Raw genomic sequence first — 20367 nt, forward strand, 5'->3', positions numbered from 1 at the left:
TCATCCATGTCCCTACAAAGGACAAGAACTCATCATTTTTTATGGCTGCATAGTATTCCATGGTGTATATGTGCCACATTTTCCTTGTCCAGTCTATCATCAGTGGGCATTTGGGTTGGTTCCAGGTCTTTGCTATTGTAAACAAAGCCACAATGAACATACTTGTGCATGTGTCTTTATGATTATTCCCAGCCATCTTTTTAAAACAACTGGAACTGTGATAGTTTTTCAGTAAACAGTTAAGTCATGGTCTCTTTCAATTATAAGGGGTTGAAACATTATTAACATTTGCAAAAATAAAATAACAAATGTTACTAACACCAGAAAATTCCAGTGATTGAATAGGGTTCAGAATTCATAAGCTTCAGTTATGGTATAAATACTTCCATGCTCTCTCTTGTCCATATTGTTCATGTCAGGAATAAGCTCTCTTCATTTTGTGAGATGATGGCTATTGTCAGGCCAGCAATTATATTTTAGAAGCTTAACAAATTAAGTTTGGCCAGCTGTTATCCATACAAGCTGGCTCTGTGTACAATCTGTAAGATTCTGTTAGCCTTTGAACAATTGTGTTGCTTTGTGACACAAAAAATATCCCAGGCTTAACTCATGTTTTCCCTGCCACAGAACTGGAATCACCATACCTCCAATAAGTCCTGGTTCCATTTAGTGGGCAATGACATTAAGAAGCTAAGTTGCCAAAATAAACTTGTTTCAAAATTTAGCACACTTTATTTAATCAGAAAAAGTACATATCTTATTGTTCAAGTTCTCAGAACATAGCTACCTTTCCCTTTCTGCCTGTTGGTTCCCAGCAAAGACCTGGAACCAACCCAAAGCACAAGACAACACATTGAGGTTATCAGAGTAGATGGAGAAAGTCATAGTCTCCAAAGTGGAAGAATTCAGCAGAGCACTGTATGTCCCAGGTTGAATGGTAGCTCAAGAACACTGTGGAGAGTTAATAAAATTTCAGGGCAAAGATTCCTAATGATATCTGCACAGTCTGTTTTTTCATGTAAGGTAACATCTTGCAAGTTATGGTAGTCCATGTTGCAGGAATTAGTACAGAGACATCTCTTGGGGCCCTGACTCCATTTCCACAACCATGCAATAACCATATATGAAAAAAGCAGCTGGGAAACCCTACATCAGCCAAGATCAATTATTTTCAATGGCATTTCGTTTTTAACAATTAGATAAGAAAAAGACTATAAACAACCAATAAAGAACTGCCAAGCAAAATATTGGAATAAAAAACAGGGATTTAGGGATACATGTTTTATTTTAGGGAAATAAGGCATGTTCTATTGGGATTTGGGATTTGCTCAAGTAAACTGTGATCAAACCATTAAAGTGCCAATAATGGTGCATAAAACTAGCTAGTTTAAAAATATTTATGAGATTATTAATTAGAAAATATTTCAAATTTATTTTTGCATTTGTTTGATTTATTCAGATTATTTCTTTTGTCTTGAATGTCAATTATTTATTTTACATAACGATTAATATATAATTTTATAAACTAACCATTAGTGAAAGATGATAAGTGAGAAAACTACACACATAGCCATATACATATCTATTTCTAATTGAATCAGAAGATATTCATAATGAGTTAGTATTTATGAACATATTAGTGATGCAGTTGTGTATAATGGAAAGATTCAAAAAATGTAGAAGATGAGTTTTTAAAAAAATCTTTGATATTTAGTTACCCTTTTGTAAAATTGGGAGTAATGGCTTTTTAATATTCCCTTCAACGTAACATTTAGTAGTTGTATCCTGTTTGGGTGTTTCACATATCTACTTTTTTTTTTTTGAGATGGGATTTTCCTCTGTCACCCAGGCTGGAGTGCAGTGGCGTGATTTCAGCTCACTGCAACCTTCGCCTTCTGTGTTCAAGTGAGTCTACTGTCTCTGCCTCCCTAGTAGTTGGGACTACAGGCTTCCACAACTGCACCTGGCTAATTTTTGTATTTTTAGTAGAAACAGGATTTCACCATATTGGCCAGGCTGATGTCAAACTCCTGACCTCAGGTTATCTGCCCACCTTGGCCTCCAAAAGTGCTGTAATTATAGATGTGAGCCACTGCATCTGGCCCACTTATCTACTTTTCATACATCATTACCATTTTTTTATTTTACAAAAAGTAATTAAATATGTTGCATTTTAATTTTGTTACTTGAGGAAAAATTTTTTTGTGACTTAAATGTGAAAGATCTTCATATTCTGTATTATAAATATATTATTAAACTTATTACTATTAAACAGCAAAATTAAAACTTATATTCCTGATTAAACAAATTAAATAATTTACTGTATAAATAACTTCACAGGATTTTCTTATTACAATCCTGAAGAGATTCTCATACAAAATTTCACCTTGCTGTACAGTTTCCCAATTTGTCTGAAGTGCCTTAGATATATTTGTTGGGTATAAATAATTAGTTCATATGTTTTCTTGAAGGCAAGAATATATTTTATACTCCTCTGTATATGAAACCCCTTTCATCTTATTTTTATATAACACACCTTAAATTTGTTTCTGCAATTAAAATTCACATATGTTCATTTAATTTTATTTTTTGAACCAGAATGTCATGTTCCAATTTTAGAAGCAAATGTAGATGCTCATCCAAAAAAGGAAAGATACAAAATTGGAGATGTGTTGAAATTCTCTTGCAGACAAAATCTTATAAGAGTTGGACCAGATTCAGTTCAATGTTACCAATTTGGGTGGTCACCTAACTTTCCAACATGCAAAGGTCAGTATTTATTTCAGAAGTATTGAAACAAGAATCTGATTTTTATAATAATGCCTATATGTTTCTATTGGAGCTTATATTATATCTATAATCTGACAAAGTGGAAAAATGGCAAAGTTAGTATTTTCTTTAGGAAGGAGAAAGTGTGCAAGTCTATAGTAATTGAGTTGCATAGATTATTTAGGTGTCCTTAATCAAGAAGTAATTCTACTTCTGTGTTTTAAAAATACATAATGGGACTCTATAGGTCAAAATATAGTAGCTGGAATTGAGAAGTGTTAGGATTTTTCCATCTATCTCAATAAAAAATTCATACTTCTAAAAAATATTGTATGAACAATGTTACATTTTATTAAGTAATTAAGAAAATAATTAAGTCATTGCACATATGAATTATTCATTAGAAAACAATGATGATTTGTACCTGCTTCAGATGGCACTATTTTTTATCTAAAATGGCTTATTATATTATTTGAAGTATGTATTAGTTCATTTTCACACTGCTGATAAAGACATACCCAAGACTGGGCAACTTACAAAAGAAAGAGGTTTAATGGACTCATAGTTTCATGCGGCTGGGGAGACCTCCCAATCATGGTACAAGGTAAAAGTCACATCTCGAATGACAGCAGACAAGAGAAGGGAACTTGTGCAGGGAAACCTCCTTATATAAAACCATCAGATCTCTTGAGACTTATTCACTATCACAAGAATAGCATGGGAAAGACTCGCCCCCATAATTCAATTACCTCCCACCAGGTTCTTACCACAACAACTGGGAATTGTGGGAGCTAGAATTCAAGATGAGATTTGAGTGAGGACACAGCCAAACCACATCAAAGTATTTATAGATATTAATAAAAATTATAACTATGCATTGTATATGTATATTATGCCATATATTTGGTAACTACTTTTATATAGCATTCAGATTATTGACCTACTTAAACATCTTCAAGGGTACAGCTTAATATCCTGATTATAATAAACAGCCTACAAAATATTGGGAAAGATAGGCTATCAGGATGTTTAAATATAGAGAGAATAGAAGATTGTACTAAGAAAATACTATTAATTTGGTGAAATGTAAGATATTTTGTATGTGTAGGCAACTGTCTTTATGAGATAAGCATTCTGAAGAATTTAGGACTAAAATCTCACAGTCATTTACTTTAAATTACTTCACAAAAAATAAGTAAATAGGGCAAAGTGTAACATTTGTATATCTAGGTAATCGGTTTACAAGTGTTCATTCTGCATTCTTTCTCCTTTCATTTGCTCAAAATTGTTCATCATAAAAAGTGTCAACATTTTAATAAATGAATACAGTCAATACACTATGTACATTGCAAAAAACACACCCTCCCAAAAATAGGAATGCAATATAGTAACTCCACATTTTGCTATACTTATAAGACCATTTAAACATTATTTATGGTTTCTTTATATTAGGTCAAGTACAGTCGTGTGGTCGACCTCCTCACCTCTCCAATGGTGAAGTTAGGGAGACAACAAAAGAGGAATATGGACACAGTGAAGTGGTGGAATATGATTGCAGTCCTAATTTTATAATAATAGGGCCTAAGAAAATACAATGTGTGGATGGAAAATGGACAACTTTACCCATTTGTGTTGGTAAATAAATACTATCATTTAAACAGAACAGTTACTATTATTTTGCACTTATATATACATACACATGTAAATAGATTTAAAGTATTTTGAGTAAACATTTATTTTATTACCTTTTCTTAGAACAAGTGAAACCATGTGGCTATATACCTGAGATCGAGCATGGTTATGCCCAGCAGTCTGTCCCTCCCTATCAACATGGATTTTCAGTGGAGGTGAATTGCAATAATGAATATACCATGATTGGAAATAACATGATTACCTGTATTAATGGAATATGGACAGAGCTTCCTCTGTGTGTGGGTGAGAAAACATTGCTAAACTCATATTTGATTATTTATAATTTTGATTGGGATTGCATAAAGTGTATAAATCTGGCTAGAATTGCAATTTATTGATACTGACTTTTTCTTTCACAAAAAAAATGTCAATCCATTTATTCAGGTCTTATATTAAACTTTGCCATATGATTTTATGAATTTCTTGTAATTACTTCACAAATTTCTTCACCAATTTATTTGGGATTTTTCAGTTATGATGAATGGAAACTTTTATTAACTTATGTGCTTGAATATTTATACTTTCTATATACAAGAATGTAATTTAATTGCATATATTAATTTTGTTTCCAGTAACCTTGTTCAATTCTTGTATTGGTTCTAATATTGAATTTGTAGACTATATTTCTACGGATAATTGGAATCTAATTTCTTTTATTTCCTTGCTTTAACTCAGTTTTTACCTCAGCATGTTCAAGATAGAACCACCTAAATAATAATCAGGTAGCTTGATTTCTATTAAATCCCATCGTGTTTGGAGTCTCTCCTTAGGAGAAGAGTAGGGGACTAGGACCCAGGAACTAGGGATGATTCCTGCTCTTTCTGTCCCCATAATTCTCTTTAGTCCTAATTTTCTGATTAGTTTGTCTGTTTCCTCCACAAAAGTAGTAAAATCCATTCCAGGTTTTTCCTCCAGTTTATCAGTCTGTGTGCTCTACTCTTACCTTGTAGCCTCAGGACTTCCACCCTTGACACTTCAGTACCTGCAGGTGTTTTTTTTCCTCTGCACCCTCAGATCCTGGCCTCTTTTGTCCTATCTCTAGCAACCTCGATACATTAAGTCTCTAATTTTGAACTTTGAAGACAAGCAGACTTTCTGCTGCTGTTCTTCTCACAGAAACTTAAACAGAACCACCTCTCCCTCCATCTCTGGGACTTTTGGATTATCAATTGGCCCACCCATTACTGGGAAAAATTACTGTAGGTGTCACCACCCATCGTGCCAGTCAAATACGTGGTTAGTGGCCATCCGTGATGAACTATTGTGAGAAAATGTCTTCCACAACCAGGGGCCAGAAGTCTGTTAGGAGAAGATGTAGGTCATATATCTTCATGCTCACCAACTTTTATGCAAAGAGTACACAAACATCCAACCTCTAGCCCCATATGGGATGAATTAAAAATAGACACGATTGCAGGAAAACACTTGTAAACACAGAAGTAGCAGAGCATACTCCATGTCTCATTATCCCATCCTTTTACACACTAAGGAAAAAGCTCCATAACTGTCTACATATTTATGGGAAACAAGGAAGGAACGTAATAATAAGAACTACTTAGACAAGCAAGAGACTTACTAGAAATGTACGTTCAGAAGCTAAATGGAGATATCAGTGAACTCTTCCCCCGAGAATACTGTGACTGAATCAGAGTTTTGGCTACATTTTTGAAATGTGGGAGTCATTGAGCCTCAAGGGGCATCCAGATTTATCTCTTACTGATGCTTTGCTTTCTACAGACTTACTTATGTATTGCCTCTTTTTGTTATTTAAATGTTTTGAAGATATTTATTTAAGATGGCTTAGTGCAAAACAATTATATATGTGTACATTTTTGGAGTCTTTAAAAATTCATTTGTAGTTTCATAAGAACTATCTTTCAGTCAAAACTCCCACCAAGAAAACCCATCTTGCACTTTCATTTCCCAGAAAACTTTCTGATGTACTTTTCTGTCATTTAAAGATGGGATACAGTTTTTTGTTTTCTTTTTCCTTTTTTTAACAGCATTTCCCATTTTATGCAATGAGATCAAGAATAATTTTTCGTGATGTTGCTTAAAAGCATCAATTTAATTATGCTATTAATATTTCAGATATTTTATTAGCATAATTGTTTAATTTCTATTTAATATTATTCTGTGTAAATTTTTTTTATAGCAACACATCAACTTAAGAGTTGCAAAATAGAAGGAGCTAATATAAGAACGTTCTTCAGACTATTTGGGAAGGAATTTAATCACAATGCTGGAATACGTTACAGATGTTTAGATATCCCCGGAAAAAGGCGCTCAGTCTGCATAAACGGGAAATGGAATCCTGATTTAGACTGCACAGGTAAGGGTTGTTTAAAACATTTTGTTGATCCTGTTGCTTCTTTACAAGAAAAAATATTTTGAAATTAGAATGTTTTTAAATAATTTCTAAGCTAATAGTAAAGTTTGAAACTATTTATAATATTCTTTCCAGACAAATATTATTATTCTTTAAAAGCCTTGGCTTGGCTGGGCACGGTGGCTCACGCCTGTAATCCCAGCACTTTGGGAGGCTGAGGTGGGCGGATCATTTGAGGTCAGGAGTTCGAGACCAGCCTGACCAACATGGAGGAAGCCCATCTCTACTAAAAAATACAAAATTAGACAGGCATGGTGGTGCATGCCAGTAATTCCAGCTACTCAGAAGGCTGAGGCAGGAGAATCACTTGAACCCAGGAGGCAGAGGCTGCAGTGAGCTGAGCTCTCACCATTGCACTCCAGCCTGGGTAACTAGAGCCAAACTCCACCTCAAAAAAAGAAAGTGCCTTGGGTTTCTGGTAAAGATGAGAGAGTAAAGCCATTTTTACTCTATTACAGTCTCTCAAAACCTTAAAAAAATAAAGAACTGTAAGAAAAGAGCAAAACTTAATCTTCAATGACTTTAACAAACAATTAAAACCCAAATTATGCCCTGTGAAACAAAACTAAGAGATATTGTCAATTCTGGATGAGATGGTAGGCTGAGTAAAAAGCAAGCTGAGAAAGAAAGTCTATTTGAGTAATACATGGTTTCCCTAAGAGTAAGTCTCACATTTCTCGAAGGCTTATATTCAAATCATTTTATTTGGGCAATAGGATTATAAATTACAAGTAATTATAAAATGGGACACCATATTAGATTAAAATAAACCAGAGCTAGAGAAAACAAAGTGCTTATAAAAGGATGACAATGAAAGAGGGAAGCTAGATTGCAGACTTCTCATCAGTAGTATAAAAAGCAAAAGAAAATAGGGTAATTTCTTCAAAGTGCTTAGTGAAAGTAACTGCCAACCAAGTGATCTGTATACAAATATAGTTCACTAATGATTCCAAACTAAAGAACTTTTCAAACAAAGGAAGGACTAGGAGTTTACACATCAGGTCATAATTTGACAGAAATCATATCAAATACACATTAATGAGATGAAATACTAATTTATAACAGAAAATATGATGTCATTAGAAATTGTGAGGAAAAAATAGTGAAATATATTGTTAAACTTAAATACATAAGGATTTCAAAAAGATGGCTACAATTTGTTTAAAACAAGTGAAACATTTTTATGTTTATAAAATATTTTAATTTTATTATATATTATACTTATTTGAGGAAGAGAAATATTCTGATAATTGAAAGAAGCTTAAAGACTTTTATGTGTAAACAGTAGCCACCACTGTGGAAAAACATGAGATGAAGGAGACCACTGTAAGGGGCATGAGCCCAGGTCAGGAGGTTCAGAAAATGTGTTGGCATCCAAGTTAACCATTTAAAGGTTTTCTTAAAAATAAGCAAGCAACCAAATAAAAAGTCAATTCCTTGTCCAACAGAGATATTCCAGTTAGGTTCATCACCAGCCATTTTCATGTTTATAAGAAAATGCAAATTATGGAAATCCTTTATTGAGATCTAGGGTTTAGTTATTAGGGGAAGTCTCAATTGGTGCTACCATAGTTATTTCTGATTGTTTTCACTTTTATTTTCAGTTCTAAATTGTTTGAATATAAATGTGTATAACTTTTTGAATAATATGGGTTAGTGAGAAAAAAATTTAAAGCAATTCATTTGTGAATTATACAAGAGAATTGACAGGAATAATGAATAGGAGATAAAGGAGAACATCTGAAAAATTTCAAACTAATGGTTATAACAAAAAATGCTCTTTAAACTGTAAACTATACTGACACAAAAAACATTTGTTATTATAACATTTGTATAGAGAGAGAGAGAAAGAAGTGATAGACATAGTGTATGTGTGTTATTGAATATTCCATTATCCTGAAATACTACCCTGTTGAGCTGTTTTTTCTTAGCTTTTATTAATCATATAATTTAATTTCAATATTTTATAGAAAAAGAGGAACTCTGCCCACCACCACCTCAGATACCTAATGCTCAGAATATGGCAACCACAGTGAATTATCAGGATGGAGAAAAAGTAGCTGTTCTCTGTAAAGAAAACTATCTACTTCCAGAAGCAAAAGAAATTCTATGTAAAAATGGACAATGGCAATCATTACCACGCTGTGTTGGTTAGTAGTTTATTTCTTATTGTTTTTTTTTAATTAATTAATTAATTAATTTTTTATTGCATTTTAGGCTTTGGGGTACATGTGAAGAACATGCAGGATTGTTGCATAGGTGCATACGTGGCAGTGTGATTTGCTGCCTTCCTCCCCTTCACCTATATGTGGCATTTCTCCCCATGCTATCACTCCCCTACTCCCCACCCCCCGCTGTCCCTCCCCTATTTCCCCCCAACAGACCCCAGTGTATAGTGCTCCCCTCCCTGTGTCCATGTGTTCTCATTGTTCAACACCCACCTATGAGTGAGAACATGCGATGTTTGATTTTGTGTTCTTGTGTCAGTTTGCTGAGAATGATGGTTTCCAGGTTCATCCATGTCCTACAAAGGATGTGAACTCATCATTTTTGATGGCTGCATATTTCTAAGTAATTTCACTTAAGAAGAGGTTACTAGCCACCTATGCTTTATCTAAAGAAAAGGAAAAAGAACTTATGACTAATCTATTTCACTGTACCCTGAAGCATGAAATTGCTAAGTACCCAATTCTGTCATGAAAAAAAGCAAAGTTTCTCTAAGAGTTATCTCCAACAGCGTACATAGAAGAAACAAGTTTGAAATTTCTACATCTTTTAAAAAATCTTTTCTATCATCTTTTTACTGTACCTTTTCTATGTTTAAATATATTTAGATATGCAAATACTTACCATCATGTCACAAAGGCCTATAGCATTTAGCACAGTAGCATGCTGTACAGGTTTGTGGCCTAGGACAGTGATACCCAACATCAGGCATTAGATTCTCATAAGGAGCAAGTGTAAGGTATATTGCCGAGTTAAAATGAGGAAACTGAGGCCAGTGTGAGAAAATCAGAATCCAATTTATTCAGCTCCCGGGCGAGGTTCTGTGGTCCAGGAAGGGGCCAGAGAAGTCGCACTGGGCTTCTCAGAGTGTGGGGTTTTATAGGGAGTGGAGGTAATTGATTGGTCTTTAGGGAAACAAAGAGCAGACAGTTTCATTGGTGAGGAGGGTTGATTGATTATTAGGGAAACAAAGAGCAGACAGTTTCATTGGTGAGTTTCATTGGTGAGGGGGTTTGATTGATTACTAGGGAAACAAAGAACAGAGAGTTTCATTGGTGAGGGGAAGTCAAGGTGCTGATGGGGCAAGCTGCCATTGATTTCCAGGCAGGACTACTGGTGGGCTGACCAGCCGGGGAGGTCAATGTTAAGGTGCCATTGGACAAATCTTTGGTGGGCTTTTTAAATTTTGAAGGGGTTGAGTGAGGAATGCAGGAGTGGGTGTGTGGAGCCTGCATAGAGAGACCAGCATGGGGAGAGATAAGTGTGTCAGCATGGAGAGGCCGGCACGGGGAGAGATAAGTGTGTCCATTTAATTCCCAGTGAGGCAGCCGGCCTTACAGCAAGCAACCTAAATCCCTTGGATGTGCAGTTCACAATAGGGTTAAAGATCCTATGAGAATTTAATGCCCCGGCTGATCTGACAGGAGGTGGCATTCAGCCAGTAATGTTTGTTTCCCTGCTGCTCACTTTCTGCCTTGCAGCCCAGTTCCTAACAGACCACAGAGGGTACCAGTCTGCAGCCAGGGGTTTGGGGTCAATAGGAGCAATAGGCTGCACCATATAGCCTACTACTAGGTATGTAGTAGCAACATTACCTAGGTTTGTGTAGGCTCACTCCATGATGCTCACACAAGGAAAAAAGAGCCTAATGACACATTTCTAAAAATATATTCTTCTCATTAAGTGCTGCATGACTGTATTTCAAAAGCAATTTCAAAATATTATTCAACAATACATCAGATATGTCAAAGAGTGCTTAGAGCTGGACAAGATGCCTGATAATTGAACAATCTATTTAGCTAAATAAAAACCATTGGTAATTTTGTCTAGAGATATTTCCATAGGAGGTAAGTAATTGCACATTCAAGAAAGAATGTGGGATGATAAAGTAAGATCATGGAGGATGGGAAACAAGTAAATGTGTTTGAAAGGGAATAAAGAAATGAGGCAGTTGCTGGATAGAAGATACAGATACAGTGACATTTTACCTTAATGAATTGTGACATTTTCAGCATGTTTCTAGATTGGTGAATGATTAAGTGGAGACAGAGAAATTGATGTTACAGAAGAAAGGGGAGAATTCATGGAGAATGGTCTTTTACTAGTTTAAAGGTGAAAGAATCTAGTGTCCTCATGAAGAAGTCAATCTGAGAAAGCAGGGTCAGTAACTCAATGAAGCAAGCCATTTGGGATAAGATTACTTATTTAGTGACTTTGTATTTATGTTCTTGGTGATATATAAAGGGAGATCAGTCAGTACAATGGAATGTATTACAGGCAATCTTAGCATGAAGTTCAAACATTTATTGATAGGGAAAGATGCCTTTGGTATCAAAAAAGTAAATGCAAAAGAGCTTGCCTGCAATTCATTTTCAGTAAAGCTACAAGTTTGTGATCATATAGTAGTTGGTATATGCTATCTGCATAAAGTAACAAATACCCTGAGACTAGAAATTGTAAGAAAGCTATTTACTTTTACCTTTCCTCTTTAAATAACAATTGAATATTAAGGGGTGGAGGAGGAACCTAGACCAGAAGTTTACTCACCTGTCTCTCCTGCCTTAAATAAAAAGTATTCCCAGTATTTTATGTGAGCTTCACTTTAACATGAAAGGAGCTATATGTTTTGAATCAGACTTTACGACAGAAATACTGTAATTATTTGAATTTTCAGACACCTTATATTAAAGATATGATATATGGTGCTTTATTATTTTATTTTGTTTTAACTAACATATTGACTGTTTCTCAACAAATAAATGCTATTTTCCAGCGTCTACCACATACTGTGGGCCCCCTCCACTTATTAGCCATGGAGATATCACCTCATTCCCATTATCAGTATATCCTCCAGGGTCAACAGTGACGTACCGTTGCAAGTCCTTCTATGAACTCCAGGGCTCCGTAACTGTAACATGCAGAAATAAACAGTGGTCAGAACCACCAGAATGCCTAGGTGAGTTCATAATACTCTCTTGGAATCTGAGATTTAATATTTATCATATAATTTTAATGGACTAATTTCATAGAATAATCTTTACTTAAGTTTCATTTAGATGAAATCTTTCCTGCCAAATGTAAATACATACGAAGAAATGTCTGAAAAATCTGCGTTAAGAAAGTGAGAATAATTTCTTTAAAAATTGTAAAGAATAGTCTCAGTGGATGATAAAAAAAAAAAAAAAAAAAAAAACAAAATGAAACTAATCTGCCTCTAATTTCCAAATAAATAAGTAAAATTCTAAGAGACCTACATGTGATAAGGTACACTATGAAACTCTGTAAATAGAGTCCCAAGCTATTTATGGGGCCTATTCTCATAACATCAAATATCTTCATGTTAGAAGTGTCTACCTGAGAATTTCTCAGAGACCATTTGAAAAACATTGGTCTAGGAAAGCTGTCATTTAATAGTGTATAAGGTTCCACTTATAAACCTGAAAGCTTTCCCTAGTAGAAGTCCTAGTTGAATATTACTGACATGGCTTTTTACTTCTATGTTGCCAGAATTTCTAGTCGGGGAGATAGAAAATCTGGAAGAGTTATTGAGCCACTTTCCAAATCTTCACTGCCCCTTCTTTTTACTCTATTTGCTTCTGCTACACAATAATGCCAATATACATATTCAGTTTCCACAAATTCATGTCTACTTTGTGGCATTAAAAAAATGAATATGGTAGACTCCTTATGAAAATTTGGAGATTCACATTTAGGTTTTAAAAGGAGATTCTTTTACTTGTCATGACAAACTAAAAGGGACAAAATGCCAAGAATATGAGCTAATTAATAACACCAATTATGGAAAAAGCAGGAATGTCAGTTTATTCTAGACTAAGTGGATGAAAACTGGAATTTCCATAAAGCTCTTCTGTTTTCTAGTATCCAAAAGAGACACCATGATAATAAGGATCTGTTCCTGCAACAGTTCTCATTATTGCCCAATGCCTCGATTCACTGGCATAGACCAGAAGCTCCTTTTAGTCTTGAGACTTCATCCTTCTGATGATGTCTCTTTCTTCTACCTTCTGTAGTAGCAAAATACCCCGATGCCACTATAGTCTATACAGTGCTTCAAACCACTACTCATTCTATGTGAGTCCCCTCTCCTAGGATATCATTATAATTGCATGAGAACTGAACTCAGAAGGTGTTGAGTTAGTATAAGGCAAAAGTATCATCCAAACAATTGTGCTACAATGAAGAAAAACTAGGTTTCAAAGGTAACTTCTAGTATTTAAGTTGGAGTGATTGATGGATAGATAAAAATGCCATTATCTAATATTCTAAGTACAACAAAGTTTTAGATGGTCTAATAATTTAAAATAGGCGGAAATTATCATGGGCAGTGATCATAAAATAAATTTCCAAAAAGAATAAAATTGTTACTTAAAAAGTGTGTGCCATGTTGACAGAGTTTGCAGGAAGGGCATTCCAGCAAAAAGGAACAATATTTTGAACAATAAGAAACACAAACACACAATGACAAAAACCACAAAAACAAGAAAAAAAAAAAAAACATCGTAGATATCTAGACAATTCAAGGAAAGATGACCTAACTATGAAATGGAAAATAATTTTATTTCCCATGTGATTAGACAGCTCTGAAGAAGGAATACCAGAAATATATTTCTTTGGATGGTTTAAGGTATTGAATGAAGCAGGGAGCCATTACAGATTTTTAATGGCAGTTTTTTGATGTAGTCTGTCTTTTTTTTTTTTTTCTCGAGTCTGAGTCTTGCTCTGTCACCCAGGCTGGAGTGCAGTGGCACGATCTCAGCTCACTGCAACCTCCACCTCCTGGAAATTCTCCTACCTCAGCCTCCTGAGTAGCTGGGATTATAGGCACGCACCACCATGCCCAGCTAATTTTTGTATTCTTAGTAAAGATGAAGTTTCACCATGGTGGCCAGGCTGGTCTCGAACTCTTGGCCTGGTGATCCACCTGCCTTGGCTTCCCAAAGTGCTGGGAATACAGGCGTAAGCCACCGTGCCCAGCCTGATGTAGTATCTCAGAATAATCAGTTGGGTAAGAACATGTGGTTATTTTAAATGGAGAAAACATGCAATATGTGGAGATTGTTTATGGCCCTGCCAGAGATAGATTAGGGTTTTGACTAGTAAGTAAAAAAACAGGAACCAAATGAAAGAGGAATTAAGGATAACTTCAAAATTTCTTGATTTATGGAGAATATTCTCAGGTGCTTAACACATAAGAATCTTTACAAATTAATCAAAAATCAGTATAAAAATTCTGTAAAGTATGTAAACTGAAAATGAAGAACATATGACAAATATGAAAAAACGCTTGTCTACACCAACATAAAATTTCAATGAAGTGGCAATGTTTTTCTAGGAAATTAGCAAAAAGAAAAAAATACATAACATAAAGGCTTGGGAAGAATGTGGGGCGTTAAGCACTCTAATATACATACAAGTATATAATTACACATATGTGTAGAAATACATATTACATATCACAAGTATTACATGTGTAACATATATGTATGTGAATGTGTAACATACATGTACACATACATAATATATTTATACTATATGCATGCATATATATGCATAATGCACATAATATATGTATACATATATGTTATGTATATGTAATACATAATATATAAATACATATTTATATGTTACATATACATTGTATATAACATTATATTTATATAATTAACATACATATAATTGTATGTAATATATGTATGCATACATACAAATATCTATGTATACATATGTTACATGTATGTAAATATGTATATCGTATATATTACATATACTATATATTATAGGTTACATATATGTTACATGTTACATATATTTAGTATATGATTATATATCGTATAAACATATTTTAAATATTATATGTTTAAATTATAAAATATATATAATTATATAATATAAATACCTAATATATGTATAAATTGTATATAATATTGTATATTTTATATAAATTATTAATTAGGCCAAACTCTTTGAAGCATAGTTTGGGACTAAGCCTCAAATTTTAAAAACATATATCCTTTAATGATTTTATTTCTGGAAAATTACTCTATACATGCATTCTTGCAAGGAAGAATATATGTACAAGGTTATTCATCTTCTCATTGTAATAGTAAGCCATAGAGACTACCTAAATTTGTATCAATAACCTTGTGAGTTGAGTATTAACAACTTATGTCTACAGATGAAGAAACTGAGGCACGAATGACAGTATTTTGTTCAAATCACAAGGTCGGTATTTGGTTGAACTAGGATTCAGACACAGGCAATCTGGTTCCAATTCCACGTACCTAAGTCCTATGCTATGTGGTCACTCATGTGTACCAAAGAGTCAAGAAGAAAATAGATCACTCTCACCTGGGACTGGCAGGGACTAGTCTGTTATGTGTTATCTGGGAAATACGTGGTAACACATCCACATATCTCCTGAGCATGGAAGAATCTTAAGTACAAAAAGTTTTTAGGGTTGCCACTTCCTAGAATGGCTCCTCAAATTAAGCCCTGGGCTTCTTTCTGCATCTTCTGAACAATTTCTGTATCAGAGATTATGGTCTTAAGAGAACATGCTGTTTAGTATCATCAGAATGTGTTATTTACTCAAGAAATATTGTCTCTCAATTTTAAAAATGCTGATTTTAAGAAAGAATGAGTGACATCTGTGGTTAGGGAAGAAAACACTGCTTTTCTACAGAAATCAAGTTGTCACAAAAGTTAAGTTTCACAAATAATTACATTATAAAAAGGGATGTCTAAACAACAACATTCATGCTGGTAGAATTTTTAGTACAGTATAGCAATTAAGAGCTCAGGCTCTGAAGTCTTAAGGATACTGAAGTCTAAGGATACTGAAGTCTATGGATACTGGTAGAATCCATATTCTGGCTCAAAGCACTTACTAAACTGTGTGACCTTGGGAAAATCTCTCTGAGAATTCATTTCCTCATATATAGTCCATACACAGTGCTAAGAACAGTACCCATAATAACTCAATAAATATTATTTTTCAATAAATATTAATATATTTTCATCATTTTATTTAATTCCAAAATATTCTTAAATACAATTTCACTATTCTATGAAAGTAAAGATATTTATTTATTTTATTTTACCATTTCTTCTTTTAGAACCATGTGTGATATCTGGAGAAACTATGAACAAAAATAACATACGGTTAAAATGGATCAGCAGTGAAAAACTTTATGTAAAAACAGGGGATGCTGTTGAATTTGAGTGTAAATTCCTCTATCAAGCAGAGAAGTCATCACCATCATTTCGAGCAATCTGTCAAGAAGGGAAAGTTGAATATCCCGTATGTACAAAGCTAGCATATTTTTCCTGAATATATTCATTAAAGTAATCATACATCTATGCTAAAAGTAGCCATTATGTAGCCAATTCTGTAGTTACTGCTTTTATTCTTTCAGGTGTTGTTTAACAGTTTTATTTAGAACTCTGGATTTTTAGAGTTTCAGAAATGTATAAACTGAGAGAACAATGTTTCACTTAATAGGAGGGTGTCTTAATCCATTTTACATTGTTACAACAGAATATCATAGACTGGGTACGTTCTAACCAATAGTTTGTTTCATAAATCTAAAAGTCCAAGATTGAGGGGCTGCATCTGGTGAGGATCTTCTCAAAGCACCATAACATGGTGGGAGGCATCACATGGCAAGAGAGCATGAGTGAGAGATAGAGAGAGAGAGAGAGAGAGAGAGAGAGAAAGAGAGAGAGTGGGGGGGCAAACCGATCCTTTATAGACACGACTCCTCAGTTAACAATCCAATCCCATGATAACAGCATTAATCCATTCAAGAAGGCAGAGCTCTCATGACTTAATCACCCCCTAAAAGTCTCAGCCACAACACTATTGCATTGGGAGTTGTTTCCACCACATAAAATTTCGGGGACACATTCAAACCACAGGAGATAGCCATATTATTCCTGGGCAAATCACAATAGGAGAAATTTTATTCACAAATACTTACAGAAACAGTAAATGTTCTCACTTCAGTACTTAATTCAACTAATCCCTTCTGCTTGTCTCAAATTTATAAGATAACCTTGAAGCTTTCTGAATTAACTTTGAGAGGAAATGCAGATGTTATTTTAGTCTCTATGTTCATGTTATTATCACTTAAAAACCTGCAAAACCTTTCAACTTTTGTGGTTGTAAATTCATAAACATTTATAAATCCTCTAATGTAAGTCTAGCTACCTATCAAATACTGAATACCCCTTTAAGTATTAAATGCACCATCTTCTATAAAAGAGTAGAAGACTTTGAAGTTTTAACCAGTCCTTCTGTGGAGCTTCTAATCTAGACAAGGGGTAATATAGACATATAAAAAGGTGAAAATTATTAGGTTACAAAATTGCATATACATAATTATCTAGATGTAGATAAATGGTTATAGAAGAAAGAGTGAGAGAAATACAAATGATGGCTTTAAAAATTTATGTGATTTTGATTTAAAAAAATTAAAATAGGCTGGGCACAGTAGCTCACTCCTGTAATCCAGAACTTTGGAAGGCCAAGGCAGGTGGATTGTTTGAGGCTAGGAGTTCAAGACCAGCCTGTCCAACATGGCAAAACCTTGTCTCTACTAAAATACAGAAATACAGCCAGACTTGGTAGTGCACACCTATGATTCCAGCTGCTTGGGAGGCTGAGGCCGGAGTATCGCTTGAACTTGGGAAGTGAAGATTGCAGTGAGGTGAGATCATGCCACTGCACTCCATCCTCGGTGACAGAGCAAGACTGTCTCAGAGGAAGGAAAAAAAAAAGAGAGAAAGAGGAGAGAAAGAAAGACAGGAAGCAAGGGAGGAAGGGAGGAAGGGAAGAAGGGAGAGAGGGAGGGAAGGAGGGAAGGAAAGAAGGAAGGAAGGAGGGAAGGAAGGAGGGAAAGAGGGAAGGAGGGAAGAGAGGGAGGGAGGAAAAGAGAAAACAAAGAAAAAGAGAGGAAGAGAAGAAAGAAGGAAAGAGAAAAAAGAAGGAAAGAAAGAAAGCGAAGTTAAAATAGAATATTTTCAAATTATTCATATTTTCCCACGTTTTACATTATTCCTTTTGAGCATATATTACGTTTATATTCAGAAGAGAGTGATCAAAACTGTCACTAAAGAACAAGGCAATAGAAGATGAGTATAAAGACCATGTTGGTCGTGATGCTAATTTCATGCAACAACTTAATTATTTTTTGATGTACCATAGTTTGTGAAAGTACTACACAGAAGTATTAGAAATATACTTTAGAAATTCCTGTATTTCACCGGCATTTCTTAGTTAAAATATTGTTTGGTCAGAAGAGTTTTTTAAGTATCCTGAGGGACGGAGTTTTCAGTGAACCAAGACTGTGCCACGCACTTCAGCCTGGGTGACACAAGGAGATTCTGTCTCAAAAAAAAAAAAAAAAAAGTTTTTTTAAATATCTATTAAAAATATGACTACTAATAGAGGTAAAAATTAAGACGTAACATATTCATCACCACAGATTTGACAATGGATTCTTAGTTATCACACCAAAACTACAAATAAGAAAATACAAAGTACAGAAATTGGATTTTCTCAAAATTTAAAATTTCATGCTTCAAAGGAGACTATCAAAAAAGGAAAACAGAACTCACACAATGGAAAAAATATTTGCAAAATTGTATATCTCATAAAGAACCTGTATCTAGAATGTATGTAAGGAACTTTTACAACACAAAAGACAACACAATTTTAAAATAAGCAAAGGATTCAATTAGATGTTTTTCTAAAGAAGATATATAAATGGCCAATAGGCACATGAAAAGATGTATAACATCATTAATTATTAAGTAAATGTGAATCAAAACCACAGTGAGATAACACTTCACATTCTCAAAGATGGGTATAATTAAGAAGTCAGATGATACCAAATGTCAAGGAAATGGGAAGCAGCATACACTGCTGGTAGGAGTATAAAATGGTTTGGACAAGTTGGAAAACAATCTGCAGTGTTTTTTTAAAGTTAAACAATAGAATTGCCATTAACTCAGCAGTCTACTCCTAGATACATGCCCAAGATAAATTTTTTTAAAATGTGCCCACAAAACAATTGTACATATACGTTTATAGCAGCATTATTTGTGTTAGCCAAAAGGAGGAAACCACCTATGCTCATCAATTGATGAATGGGTAAACAAAATGTGATATATCCAAACAATGGAATATTATTTGGGCATCGAAGGAGAATGTAGTAACAATAGACGCTGTAACATGGCTGACCCTTGAAAACACTCTGTTACGTGTAAGAAGCCAGTCACAAATGACCACATATTATAATTCCATTTTATGGCATTTCCAGAATGGGCAAACATATAGAAACAGAAAGTGGATCTGTGGTTGGTTAGGGCTGGAGCTGAGCAAGATTGGTTAGAAGCAGGTAGCCAAAGTGTACAGGGTTTCTTTCTGAGGTGATAAATATTCTCAAGTTGGTTGTGGTAATTGTTGTAAAACCCTGTGATTATACTAAAAAAATAAGACTTTAAATTGTACCCATTAAGTGGGTAAATTGTATGGTATGTAAATTATATCTCAATAAAGACATCACAAAACATAGTGGTCAAATTGGTACATGAACAAGTTTTAGTAGATTCCATAAAATATTTTATTGATATATCAAAAAACAACAAAATTGCTGCTAGTTCCATTGTTAAAGTTTTAATTCTATTAAGAAATCCTATTCATAAATAATTAAACATTACATTACTCATAATATTCCTACTTAATGTCATCACTAAATTAACAAACCAGCATTTGATTGTAAAAGAGAAACTTTTTTCTATTAGATATTCCCAGGGAATAAAGTTCCATTTGCAAAATATTCCTCAAAAGTGATTTTAAAGTAATTTTTAAGGTCATCCCAAATTCCCAATAGCACCTAAAATCATGTATTTTTTAAAGTAATCAATAAACCAAAAAAGATAAAGTATGCTCTTAATTCCTTGGGACAGATCTTAATGGTATACAAGTATTTATTTTTCTCTGTTAGGCAAATTATTTGAAATAAATCTGAATGCCACAGTGATGCAGATTCCTTTTGATTACAAATAAATATCGTTTTAAAAAATTACTCACAGATAAAAATCTTCAATTCTCGATGGTTTCAGTGACAGGGCATTATATTAAAAAATGATTACACTGCTGGATAAAACAGCCAGTTCTAGGTGTCTTATTTGTAATCTTTAGTCCTGTTTCAGCAGTTGTCCAAAGTCAAGCTAATTGTAATGATCTGTTCTGTGGGACACAATGG

At 34.1% G+C, this 20367-nt stretch overlaps 1 protein-coding gene across 3 annotated transcripts in view; it reads left to right on the forward strand.

Annotated features, from left to right (window-relative positions):
• Positions 1-20142, forward strand: part of CFHR5 (complement factor H related 5) — a 34600-nt gene extending 14458 nt beyond the window's left edge. For all 3 annotated transcript variants that reach the window (XM_064370895.1, XM_064370898.1, XM_064370897.1), the window contains 7 exons: positions 2599-2769; positions 4222-4404; positions 4525-4704; positions 6617-6793; positions 8821-9000; positions 11850-12032; positions 16213-20142. In XM_064370895.1, coding sequence (XP_064226965.1) covers positions 2599-2769; positions 4222-4404; positions 4525-4704; positions 6617-6793; positions 8821-9000; positions 11850-12032; positions 16213-16427 — 1289 coding nt within the window. In that variant the 3' untranslated portion in view covers positions 16428-20142. The remainder of the gene's footprint in view (positions 1-2598; positions 2770-4221; positions 4405-4524; positions 4705-6616; positions 6794-8820; positions 9001-11849; positions 12033-16212) is intronic.
• The last annotated feature ends 225 nt before the right edge of the window (positions 20143-20367 follow it).

This window comes from Aotus nancymaae, unplaced genomic scaffold (genome assembly GCF_030222135.1).
Source record: "Aotus nancymaae isolate 86718 unplaced genomic scaffold, 86718_ANA_hifiasm-v0.15.2.pri h1tg000108l, whole genome shotgun sequence".
Lineage (NCBI taxonomy): Eukaryota > Metazoa > Chordata > Mammalia > Primates > Aotidae > Aotus > Aotus nancymaae.